This window comes from Sapajus apella, unplaced genomic scaffold (genome assembly GCF_009761245.1).
Source record: "Sapajus apella isolate SASKATOON/1434 unplaced genomic scaffold, GSC_monkey_1.0 scaffold144, whole genome shotgun sequence".
NCBI lineage: Eukaryota > Metazoa > Chordata > Mammalia > Primates > Cebidae > Sapajus > Sapajus apella.
This window is the reverse complement of record NW_022437084.1, coordinates 941989-954260: the sequence shown is the minus strand read 5'-3', so window position 1 is coordinate 954260 and position 12272 is coordinate 941989. Positions and strand designations below refer to the sequence as shown.

General features: G+C 53.3%; 1 protein-coding gene across 3 annotated transcripts in view; it reads left to right on the top strand.

Annotated features, from left to right (window-relative positions):
* Positions 1 to 11969, top strand: part of SPACA6 (sperm acrosome associated 6) — a 16512-nt gene extending 4543 nt beyond the window's left edge. For 2 of the 3 annotated variants that reach the window (XM_032264637.1, XM_032264638.1), the window contains exons 2-9: positions 932 to 1009; positions 8446 to 8514; positions 9383 to 9406; positions 9767 to 9844; positions 9958 to 10067; positions 10756 to 10912; positions 11008 to 11218; positions 11865 to 11969. In XM_032264637.1, the coding sequence (XP_032120528.1) occupies positions 932 to 1009; positions 8446 to 8514; positions 9383 to 9406; positions 9767 to 9844; positions 9958 to 10067; positions 10756 to 10912; positions 11008 to 11218; positions 11865 to 11898 (761 nt within the window). In that variant the 3' untranslated portion in view covers positions 11899 to 11969. Of the gene's footprint in view, positions 1 to 931; positions 1010 to 8445; positions 8515 to 9382; positions 9407 to 9766; positions 9845 to 9957; positions 10068 to 10703; positions 10913 to 11007; positions 11219 to 11864 lie in introns of all 3 variants that reach the window. The other variant, XM_032264636.1, reaches the window with a different exon arrangement.
* The last annotated feature ends 303 nt before the right edge of the window (positions 11970 to 12272 follow it).

Below are 12272 nucleotides of genomic sequence, written 5' to 3'. Positions count from 1 at the left end.
GGCTCAGACAGGGAAGGATGGAGACTCAGAGACAGGGGAGGATGGAGACTCAGACAGGGGAGGATGGACAGTCAGAGAGGGGAAGATGGAGACTTCGGGGAGGATGGACAGAGGGGGGAGGAAGGAGACTTAGGGACGGGAGGATAGACAGAGGAGGATGGAGACTCGGGAGGATGGAGACAGACATGGGAGGACAGACAGAGAGGGGAGGATGGAGACTCGGGAGGATGGACAATCAGAGAGGGGAAGAAGGAGACTCAGAGACGGGAGGATAGACACTCAGAGGGGAGGATGGAGACTCAGAGACAGGGGAGGATGGAGACTCCAGAGCATGGAGAATCAGAGAGGTGAAGACTTAGACTCAGACAGGGGAGGAAGGAGACTCAGAGAGATGGGAGGATAGACAGTCAGAGAGAAGGGACGATGGAGACTCAGAGAGGGGAGGATGAAGAGTCAGAGATGGGAGGAAGAAGAATCAGAGAGGGGGAAGATGGACACTCGGGAGGATGGAGAGTAAGAGAGAGGAGGATGGAGACTTGGGAAAATGGAGTCAGAGGGGAAGATGGAAACTCAGAGAGGGGAGGATGGAGAGTCAGACAGGGGAGGATGGAGACTCAGAGGAGAGGATGGAAAGTCAGACAGGGGAGGATGGAGACTCAGAAAGAGGGGAGGATAGAGACGGGGCAGAGACTAGGGGAAGCAGGATAGAGACTGGTGTTGGGGGAGAGACTCAGGGAAGATGGAGACTCACAGAGAGGTGAGGATAGAGCCTGGGAGGGACTCAGGAAGCATAGAGACTGTGGGGCAGAGTCAGCAAGGGGAGGGCATGGACTTGGGAGGGCAGAGACTCAGAGACAGAATGTTCCCATTAGGGACATGGTGTTTGCAGGGAGCTGCCTCCCCCAGCCCCTGCCCCCTCCTTCACTGCCAGACTATGATGAGAGAAGCCACCTGCATGATGCCTTCACCCAGATGACCCATGGCCTGCAGGAGCTGGCTGCTGCCCAGGGTGAGCGTGTGGGGGTGGGGAGATGGGACACGCGGACTTGAAGCCTCCAAGAGATGGGTATGTGGGAGGGCCCGGGGCAGAGGAAGGAGGCCCCAGAGTTGGGCAGTCATCTGGGACGGGGAAAGCTCGGAAGCCATGAGCTCAGCTACTTGACGAAGCGGAGGCTGAAGGCAGCTCTAATAGCCAGAGGCTAATGCTGGCGAGTGGGGAAAGGACGCTGCAGAAATTGCCTAGAGAAGTCCAGACGGGTCGGGTAGGCTCTGACGTGGCCGCACGGCAAACACTCTTACTGGTGATGAAGTTCTAGGTGGGTTACTGCCCCTCTCCTGTCCTCAACTCACCCATCTGTAAGGTGGGACAATCTCCTTGCCTCCTAGGATGGCCACAGAGCTCACTGTGGGGTTTGGGGCTGCCTGATGAGGCTGACCTCAGGGAGGGCATCTTCCTCTAGGACAGAACTCACCCACACAGTCTCACTCACACACATTCACACAAACACATTGACCCACACACTCACACTCTTTCACACACAGCACTCACGCAAACATACATGCTTTCACACACTCAGACACACACACACACACACACACAGATTTCTTATAAAGCGATTCCACATTTTTGAGGTGTGAGGCGATTAGAGGGCAGGAAAACAGGAACAGCAGAGTAGATCGCTCAAGTGACAGTAGTGAAGAGAGATGGGGTGTGACCGCCCTGGTGAGACAGGCACACGTGACAGCCTTGAGGTGTGTGGCCGTGCGAAGCGACCTCAGGGCCGGGGGCCACGCATGGCCAATGGGCAGCGTTGGCAGTAATCATGCCAGGTCACCACGGCCACAATCCCCATGACGTGCCACAGCCTGGAACTATGGAAGCTCAGAGTTGCAGGAGAGAGGCCACAGAGCCCTATGCTGTGTCATAAACTGGCTTCCTCTTAGCTACAGGAGCTCAGGGCTTATTCCCACACCCACAGTCACTCCCTTTGCTTCCTGCTTTGCCCACCAAGCATTTTGTCAAAGATCCCCAAAAAGGGGAGGATCCCATCCCCCAGGGGCATCCAGGGCCAGCCTGGAGAAGGCTTCAGCTGTGGTTCCCCCGACCTCCACCCCAAAGGGAGACCTAAGGCCCTAAAGCTCTCTATGGGCGGGTGGTTCAGGATTCCAGGAAATGCCCTTTCTCCCCACGTGGCCTGTCTCGTCACAGAAGCTTTTGAAAAGATCAGGAAACTCTGGATCTGGGAGTGGAAGTCATCTGTGGGGCCGGCTGTGGGACAAACTTGGAGGGGAGAGAAAAGAGACTGGGTGAGGGTCCAGGCCAGAGCGGAGGCCCGAGTCGGGGCTGGGGCTCTGAAGGTGGAGAAGAGGGGCCAGGGCCAGAGAATGAGATCTGCTGGGCTGTTTGGGGAGGCATAGAGGACAGCGTCCGAGACAGGTCCCGCTCCATGCCTGTTGGGCCACGCGTCATCACTGAAATAAGGAGGCTGAGAGAAAGAGCTGGGGACAGATTATGAACTGGATTAGAGTGTAGTGACTTTGAAAGGTCCCAGGGACGTTTAGGAGGCAGCTAGATACCCAGGTGCAGAGTTCAGCAGAAAAGTCAGAGTTTTGAGTCTCTGCCCTCAGGGCACTGGGGAGCCACCGGAGGAATGTGAGCAGTGAAATAGGGGCAGCTCTGAGTGTAGAAAGAGCCCCCTAGGGTCGTGTGGAGGATGGACCAGAGGGAGAGTCTGGAGGCTAGGAGAAGCTGGTGCAATACGTTCAGTGATATTTACTGAAGGTGCAAACCACCTGTCCTCGGGTTGCTTATATTGGGGTGGCGTCTGGGAAGACAGACAATAAACATAATCGATAAAATATCTTACTATCTTAGTATATCAGTTGGTGATCCCTGCTGTGGAGGAAAACAGGGAAGGAGAAGAGAAAGGGGTAATAGTTTTATTGTCTTATTTTTTTGGAGATAGGGTCTCACTTTGTCACCCAGGCTGGAGTGCAGTGGCGTGATCATAGCTCACTGCAGCCTTGAACGCCTGGGCTCACGCGATCTTCCTGCCTCCGCCTCCCGAGTAGCTGGCACTACAGGCAGCGTGCCACCATCTTTGGCTAATTAAATTTGTAATGATGGTGTCTTGCTATGTTGCTTGGGTTGTTCTCAAGCTCCTGGGCTCAAGTGATGTTCCCACCTTAGCTTCCCAAAGTGCTGGGATTATAGGCATGAATCACCATCTCTTGCTGGGTGATAATTTTAAATAGTTTGGTCAGGGGAGGTGGAAATGACAGGGTCCAGTTGAGACCTGAACAAGGTGACAGTGACAGCCATGCAGATAATCTGGGGAGAGAGATTTTTCAGGCCACAGGAAATAGCTAGTACAAGAGCCTGGGGCCCGTGGGGCTGGAGTGAAGGTGAAATGTGAGAGATAGCAAGGGGCCACCTCCCATAGATCCTCATAGACAGAGGTGGTTCTCAAGCCCCAGCATACATCAGAATCCCCTGGGAGCTTATTAAAAATGCAGATTTCTGTCAAGATCCCAGGCAATGCTGATGATGCTACTCTGGGAACACTCAGAATCGCTGTTGTATGTCCTTGGAATGACTTCTGTCTTTTGCTCTTGAAATGGGGGAGCTATTGGAGGAGTTTACACCAAGACACAGGATCTGACCTGGGGTTTAACAAGATCTCTCTGGCAGCCGTGTGGGGCCTGGGCAAAGGCAGGAAGACTTCCAGTGAGAAGCTGGCTCGTCGTGGGTCAGACAAGTCACAGTGGTCCGGGGAGACCAGATGAGGTCCGAGCAGGGCTGGGTGGGCACGAGGATTTGACTGTGTGCCAGGCTTGCCCATGCGTGTGAGAGGCTGTGTCTGCCACACAGAGAGTCATTCATATGAAGTATCCTCCTAAAGGATATTCTCGGCCAGGCGCAGTGACTTACACCTGTAATCCCAACACTTTGGGAGGCTGAGGCGGGTGGATCACGAGGTCAGGAGTTCAAGATTAGCCTGGCCAAGATGGTGAAACCCTGTCTCTACTAAAATACAAGAATTAGCTGGGCGTGGTGGCAGGTGCCTGTAATCCCAGCTTCTCAAGAGAGTGAGGCAGAGAAAGTTGCTTGAACCTGGGAAGTGGAGGTTGCAGTGAGCTGAGATCACGCCACTGCACTCCAGCCTGGGCCAAGAAGCAAGACTCCATCTCAAAAAAAGAAAAGAAAAGAAAAGAAAGGATATCTTCTACCAGCCCTGTGAGGCTGGGTTTTATAGCCCCACTTTTCAGATGGGAACCCTGGAGCTCATCTCGACAAGAACAGTAGACCTGGGGTATATTTGGAGATAGACTGGACCAGATGTAGATGGGTGAGGGCAATGGGAAGAATCAAGGATGACTTTTGAGTCTCCTCCAGATGGAGGAGCAGGGAGTTAGAGGAGCTGACGTAGGCTGACTGCCTTTTGATGATCCCAGGTGGTCCTGTTTGTGTAGGTGTATATATAATCCATAGAGTGGATGACGTGGTACAGATTGCATGCAGTATGCCACATGCAATGATTAGGTATGGAGGCTCTAGAGCCTGACCACCAGGGTCAAATGTAGCCATGTGATTTTGGACCACTTCTCTAATTTCCCCATGCCCCAGTTTCCCCATCTCGAACTTGGAGATGGCAATCGTAAGTTTTCCAGTCTTCTCTAACCCTCACTACGTGCCAGACGCCACTCTACACGCTTAGAGACATCATGCCATACAATCATTAAATCATGGTCCTCATGGTTCTATGTGGCTGCTAGAGCTCCAGCCATCAAAACAAATTTTTATTTAAGGATTCAGCCTCTCCCCAACCCTGCGATATAGACACTGCTCCTGTGATACAGACACTGCTATCATCCCCATTTTATGAATGAGGAAACTGAGGAAAAGGAGGGTGGAGTCACTTGGTCATATGGGGAGGAGGGCTTGTGATTGATACTCAGATTTGAAACAGGTATGCTCAAGACAGAAGCGCCAGGACTCAGAGCCAGATGTTCTAAATCAGAGTCGGAGCTCCTGATGATATGCAGCTCCTCTAGGGAAGACTTTACAACACCCACCCATGCCTCTTTATGGCCCACTTGATATAACCCAGGCTCCTTGGCCTGTTTGGAACGTTTCACTCCATTCGTACTCCCCTGGTGGGTTATAAACCCACCCCACCACCATGGCTTACTTGGTATATCCCACAGTCACCCTTTCCCTGAGTCATTTGATTTGGCCCATAGAAATTCTTTGGATGGCTCCTCCAACATCCTGGCCTCTCATTTGTGCACCCCAGTCTGACCACATGCTCCTGATCATCCTGCCATCTTAAGACCACACTCCTGCTCTGTGGCTAAGGAGAGACCACTAAGTCCTCATTTGGAACCCACTTCTTGGCATGAGTGCCTTCTCTCTCCAAGTGTATATCCAACCATCATTGTTTCAGCCACTCTCTTGCCAATATCCTTAGTTCCCTCCCTTTTTGTATGGCTTCACATCACAGAGGAAGCTTTCCCCTGTCCCTGCAATGGCTTAAGCCAATAGGAAGTTTACCTCTCCTATACAAAGTAAGTCTTGAGGTAGGCACTTAAGGTTAGTATGGCACCTCCATTTCTTGGGGACCCAAGCTCCTTCAAGACTTAATACCCAGGGAATCGCCCTTGTCCTCATGGTCCTGTGTGGCTGCTAGAGCTCCAGCCATCAAAACAAACTTTCAGGCAACAGGATGCAAATTTTCAGGCAGCAGAAGGATGAGGGAATCAATAAGATGGCACCACCTTCTCTTTTTTTTGTTGTTGTTTTTGTTTTTTAGAGACAGGGCCTTGCCCCGTTGCCCAGGCTGGAGTGCAGTGGTGCAATCATAGCTCACTGTAGCCTCGAACTCCTGGGCTCAACCATCCTCCCACCTCAGCTTCCCGCTAGCTAAGACTACACGCACATGCCATCACACTTGGCTAATTTATAAAAATTTGCTTAGAGATGGCGTCTTCATATGTTGCCCAGGCTGGTCTCAAACTCCTGCCCTCAAGTGATCCTTTCACCCCAGCCTCCCGAGTAGCTGGGATTCCAAGTGCAGTACCACCTCCCTTTGAAGGCCACTTCCTGTGACTCACTTATAACACATCCACTTACACCTATGGGTACAGCTTGGTCACATGACCACAACTTCAAGGAAGGCTGGAAGATGAAGCCTTTTGTCTGTGTTCTGTAGACATAGACACACAGATATTTAGAGGCAATGGACAATCCCTGTGTATTGGTGTGCTAGGACCACTGTAAGAAAGTACCGTAGACTGGGTATCTTGAACAACAGAAGTTTCTGCCTTCCAGAAGTCTGAGGTCAAGGTTTTGGTGTCAGCAGGGTTGGTTTCTTCTCAGGCCTCTCTCTCTTTGGCTTGTAGATGCTTTCTTCATATGTCCCTGTGTGCATGTCTGTGTCCTAATTTCCTCTTCTCGTAAGGACACCAATCATACTGCATTACGGCCCACCCTAATGACCTCATTTTAACTTAATCACCTCTTTAAGAACCAAATACAGTCACATTCTGAGGTACTGGGAGCTAAGACTTCAACAAACGAATTTGGGGGTAGGGGCACAATTTAGCCCATAAAATCCTGCCACAATCCTAATTTCCACAAACCACCATGAGATCAAGCCAGCTGTCCACTTTTTTTAATTCCACTGGAAAAAGCCACAAACCGTTACAGTTTGGAGGCCATTACAGTGGTCAAAACACAAGGTCAGACACAGTGGCTCACACCTGCAACCCCAGCACTTTGGGAGGCCCAGGTGGGGAGATCACGACGTCAGGAATTCGAGACCAGCCTGGCCAACATGGTGAAACCCCATCTCTACTAAAAATACAAAAATTAGCCAGGCATTGTGCTGGGTGCCTGTAATCCTAGCTACTGGGGAGGCTGAGGCAGGAGAATCACTTGAACCTGGGAGGTGGAAGTTGCAGTGGGCCAAGATCATGGCACCTGTACTCCAGCCTGGGCAACAGAGCGAGACTCTCAAAACAAAAACACCTACAAAGACAAAGAACATACAAGGGTAAAAGACGTATTCTATAAATATTATGGAAATGAATATAGGCTGGAGACTACAGAGAATTGGCCGACGTGTGCCCCATTTCGAGGGAGTGGCTGCTACTAATCTCCAGCTAATTGCCGCCTTATGGAAATGTGATCTCTGTGTTACAGCTCTTCCAACTTTTTAAAAAAGAGATGCCAAACATTTATGTGACATTCCAAATTTTATATGTTGGTGACTGGTTCAATTTCTTTTAAACACTTTCCAGGCCAAATATCACACATCCCAGGGATGGATTTGGGCCATAGGCCACCAGGTGGGGTCTCCAGTTCCAGTTGGATCCTGGAATTCATTCTACAAATACTTAATGAGCTCTCCTAAGATTCAGCGCCCTCTCCAGGATTCAGAGGACACGGCGCTAAGGAAGAATGTGTTTACTTATGAGACAGACATAAATGATCATCATCTATATATAAATATATGTAATTGCAGACAGACGAGAGCTAGGAATGAAATGATTGCGATGAGAGACAAAAACAAAGAACTTGATTAGATTTGTGGTGATGGAAGGATGATTATGAGACAGAAAAATATGCTAAAAGCAGAAGCCAGCATGTGCAAAGGCCCTGAGGTGCTATGGAATGTGGTGGTCTTCATATTAAAGGAAATGAGGCTTGGCTCAATAGCTCACGTCTGTAATCCCAGCACTTTGGGAGGCCGAAGTGGGTGGATCACTTGAGGTCAGGAGTTTGAGACCAGCCTGGCCAACATGGTGAAATGCTGTCTCTTCTAAAAATACAAAAATTAGCTGGGCATGGTGGTGCACACTTGTTGTCCCAGCTACTTGGGAGGCTGAAGCAGGAGAATCACTTGAATGCAGGAGGCAGAGATGGCAGTGAGCAGAGATTGCACCACTGCACTTCCAGCCTGGGTAACAGGGTGAGACACTGTCTCGAAAAATTAAAATAAAATAAAAAAGGAAATGAAAGGTGGGCACTAGTTTTGGGACAGGGAGGGAGGGGAACTAGGCCAAACCATGTAGGACCTAATAGGCCTTTGTGACGAATTTGATCCTTATCCACCCCTTCTCCCCTCAACAAGCTACATGCAGGTGATGTCCAGGAGGGCCGCCATCCTGGAGAGATTCAGAAAGCAGAAGAAAGGCGACTTAGGGACTTGTTAGCCTTCAAGTACACAAGGTGGGAGGAAATGAGAGGAAGGAGCAGAGGATATGGTAATAAGAGAGACATAGGGGTGGAGAGGAGCTGGGGAAGGGCAGACACCATGACAGCACATCCTGTGAGCTAGCGCCAGCCTAGCCCTAGCGATGCTAGATCAGAATGCTGGACCAAGGACCAAGCCCTAGGGGAAGGATTTTACTACATAGGCCGCCCTCCCCTTTACTCTCCAGGATCCTTTGAGGTTGCCTTCCCTGATGCGGCGGAGAAAATGAAGACGGTCATTACACAGCTTAAAGAAGGTAAAACAGACTCCTTATCTCCTCCCCCAGACAAACACAGAATTGGAAAACCCCACTCCTGGCTGGGCATGGTGGCTCACGCCCGTAATCCCAACACTTTGGGAGGCTGATGTGCACAGATGACTTGAGGTCAGGAGTTCGAGACCAGACTGACCAACATGGTGATACCCTTCTTCTAAAAATACAAGAATTAGTCTGGCGTAGTAGCGCATGCCTGTCATCCCATCTACTCAGGAGGCTGAGGCAGGAAAATCACTTGAACCCTGGAGGTGAGGTTGCTGTGAGCGGAGATCTTGCCACTGCACTCTAGCCTGGGTGACAGAGCAAGACTCTGTCTCAAAACAAAACAAAACAAAACCCACTTCTGAGATCCCGATCCATTCTCCTGGCCCCATCTCTGAGCCTCAGGCCTTGGGGATCGACTCCCCTGTGGACCACTGTGGATTTGGCCTCACCCCTTCGATGGAAGGTTTCCCCTCCAGCTAGGAGCAGCCATGGGATGTGTCTCTGTGAAAGGTTTCCTCTCCTACTGATCCCGTTTCCGGGACTACTTCTAGCCCACCTTCTCAGTGGAATACAACTGGACTGCCCACCCCCGTCAGGCCCTCCAGAAGGCCAGTGTCTCCCCCTAACCCCTAAGTGTACGGCTGGCGGCTGGCAGCGGGCCTGGCCCTGACCCCTCCTAGTGCAAAGCTCAGGCCTGGCCCCGCCCCCAGGTGGAACCCGGCCGGCTTGACCCCGCCCCCAGGTTATGACTGCAGCCCCCCTCAGAACAAAGCGTCCAGCCATGTAACAACCGACAGGGAAGCATGGGGTGAGGGGTTCTTCCCACGACCTTTAAGTGGTGATGTTTCCTCTCTCTCTACAGCCCAGGCCTGCATCCCTCCCTGCGGTAAGGAGTTCATCTAAAAGTTGGAATGGTCGGGTAAAGGAGGTGGTCGGGGCCGAAACCTAGGACATCAGGTGGGGGAAATCGGGTGGGCTTCAAATCCTTAGGAGACCAACAAGAGCCCCGGAGAAAAGGAAGTAAACCAGGTATTGCTCTAAATCCTCATAGAAGGAGGGTGTGAGAGCCGAAGAAAACCAATAGGAATCCTAGAGGGCAGACGGGAGTGAGAGGCAGCTAAGGACTGCAGGTTCGGCGGGTTTAAGATGCTACCTGGCCAATGGACCCCCGGGAGCTGTATGGATCTCAAAAGGGCCAAAGGGCCCTGGGCAGGTGGCACCCAGACCCAGCGTTCCCACTCCACAGGTCTCCAGGAGTTTGCCCGGCGTTTCCTCTGCAAAGGGTGCTACTCCAGGGTCTGTGACCTCCCACTGGACTGCCCAGGTGAGGGGCAGGGCTTTGGGGTGTAGGGGACCAACCTGAGAAACCGGACCAGAGCACCACGGCGAGGCCAGGAGTGGGCGGGGCCCAGCGAGTGATCCATGCTCTGTCTTCAGTTCAGGATGTGACAGTGACTCGAGGCGATCAGGCTATGTTTTCTTGCATCGTGAACTTCAAGCTGCCAAAGGAGGAGATCACCTATTCCTGGAAGTTTGCAAGAGGAGGTGTGAGTCGGGGCAAAGGTGGCGCAAAGGGTTTAGACGGGCGAGTTAGGCTTCACTATGGGTTGGGGAGTCAGCATGCGGGGGTGAGACTCTGGGGAGCTGCGTCTAGACACAGGCAACAGGAAGAGGAGGGCCCCGGGATTTAGGGGAGAGCTCGAAGATCAGAATGCAGGACCAAGGACCTGGCGCGGTGGCTGGCTCCTGCAATCCCAGCGCTTTGCGAGGCCAAGGCAGGAGGATTGCTTGAGCCCAGGAGTTCGAGACCAGCCTGGGCAACATACTAAGACCCCACCTCTACTAAAAAAATTTTAAAAACAGCCAGGCGTGGTGGTACACGCCTATAGTCCCAGCCACTGGGGAGGCTGAGTGGGAGAGTTGCTGAAGTCCAGGAATTCGAGGCTGCAGTGAGCTATAATCGTGCCACTGCACTGCAGCCTGGGGGCCAGAACGAGACCTTGTCTGGAAATATATAAATAAATGCAGGTTCTAGGGGCAGGTTGTGCGTAAGGGTTTAGGTAGCGTGGGGAAAGTGCGTTTAGGGCTGGGGAGCAAGTAGAAGGCTCGGGGCGGGGTCAAGGGTCAAGGCTCAGGGCCGGGACTCGAGGGGGCGTGGTCTGGCTCGGGGATGGGGCTTGTAGGTTACCCTTTGGCAAGCCGAAGTTGAGAAGCTTAAGCCCGCGGGTCCCGCAGCTCCGGACTCAGGACCTGTCCTATTTCCGAGATGTGCCGCGGGCCGAAGGATACCTGGCGCGGATCCGGCCGGCGCAGCTCACGCACCGCGGGACGTTCTCGTGCGAGATCAAGCAAGACCAGCGCCCCCTGGCGCGGCTCTACTTCTTTCTTAACGGTGGGGCGGGGCGCGGCGGCGGGAGCGAGCGGGGCGGGGCGAGGGGCGGGGCGAGGGGCGGGGCTCGTGCCCGTCTGACGTGCGCGCCCCCGCAGTGACGGGTCCGCCCCCGCGCGCGGAGACAGAGCTGCAGGCCTCGTTCCGGGAAGTGCTGCGCTGGGCCCCGCGGGATGCCGAGCTGATCGAGCCCTGGAGGCCCAGCCTGGGCGAGCTGCTGGCCAGGCCCGAGGCTCTGACGCCGAGCAACCTGTTCCTGCTTGCTGCCCTCGGGGCCCTCGCATCAGTGTGTGCCACCTTGTTGGTGTGGTGAGTGCTCAGGACCCCGGAGTCCCAGCCTCTAGCTCCCCGCTTTCTCAGACCCCACCGGGAGGTCTGGGTTCCCAGCAACCTACAGCCCAGGAGGTCGGGCTCTCAGCCCCTCCTCCCTTACATCCAAGAGTCCAGGCCCCCAGCCACTCCTCCCGCAGACCCAGGAGTCCCCCAGTCCCCTCCTCCTGCAAATCCAAGAATCCAGGCCCTCAGGCCCCCCCTCCTCCCTGAAATCCAGAAGCCCAGGCCCCAGGCACCCCTCCTTCAGAGCCAGGAGTTCAGGTTACCAACCCCTCCTCCCTCAGACCCAGGAGTCCAGGTCCCTAGTCCTACCTCAGGCAGACCCAGAAATCCATGCCCCCCAGTCCCCTCCTCCCTCAGATCCAAGAGTCCAGGCCCCCAGATCCCTCCTCCCTCAGACCCAGGAGTGCAGGCCCCCAAGCCCCCTCCTCCCTCAGACCCAGAAGCCCAGGCCTCAGCCCCTCCTCCCTCAGACCCAAGAGTCCAGGCCCCCAGCCCCTCCTCCCTCAGACCCAGGAGTCCAGGTTCTGTCCACCTTTTCCACCCAGGTGTCCAGGCTTCCAGGACCTGGATTTTAGCCACCAGCCCTTCCTGTTACACACGTACTTGTTTGTCTCCCCAGGATGTTCTTTGAATGGTACTGCAGTGGCAGCTAACAAAGGTATCTCTTTCCTGCTTCCCTATCCTATTTCCATCCTGAAAATAAAGAATATGTTTCAACTCTGGATTGTTTGGTCTCTGAAGGTGGTCACTACTAACTCAGGAGGTGCAGCAAGCCCACACATGCCCAGATGAATACGGCCCCCATAATGACAGTGATAGCCATAGGTATCACAGGGCAGGTTTCTGCACTGAGGGTTTAGGTGGGAACCCAGATAACCCCTCAAATTACTGGCTGTCTCCTTGACACTTCCACCTGCAGAAGGCAGCCCTAAATAGAGTCCTTGATGTTGTCCTCAGAGGCTCTTTCTCCCCAAGGCTTTCTTCCTACCAGAAAGAGCACCACTATCCACCTAGCAGTTCAAACCAG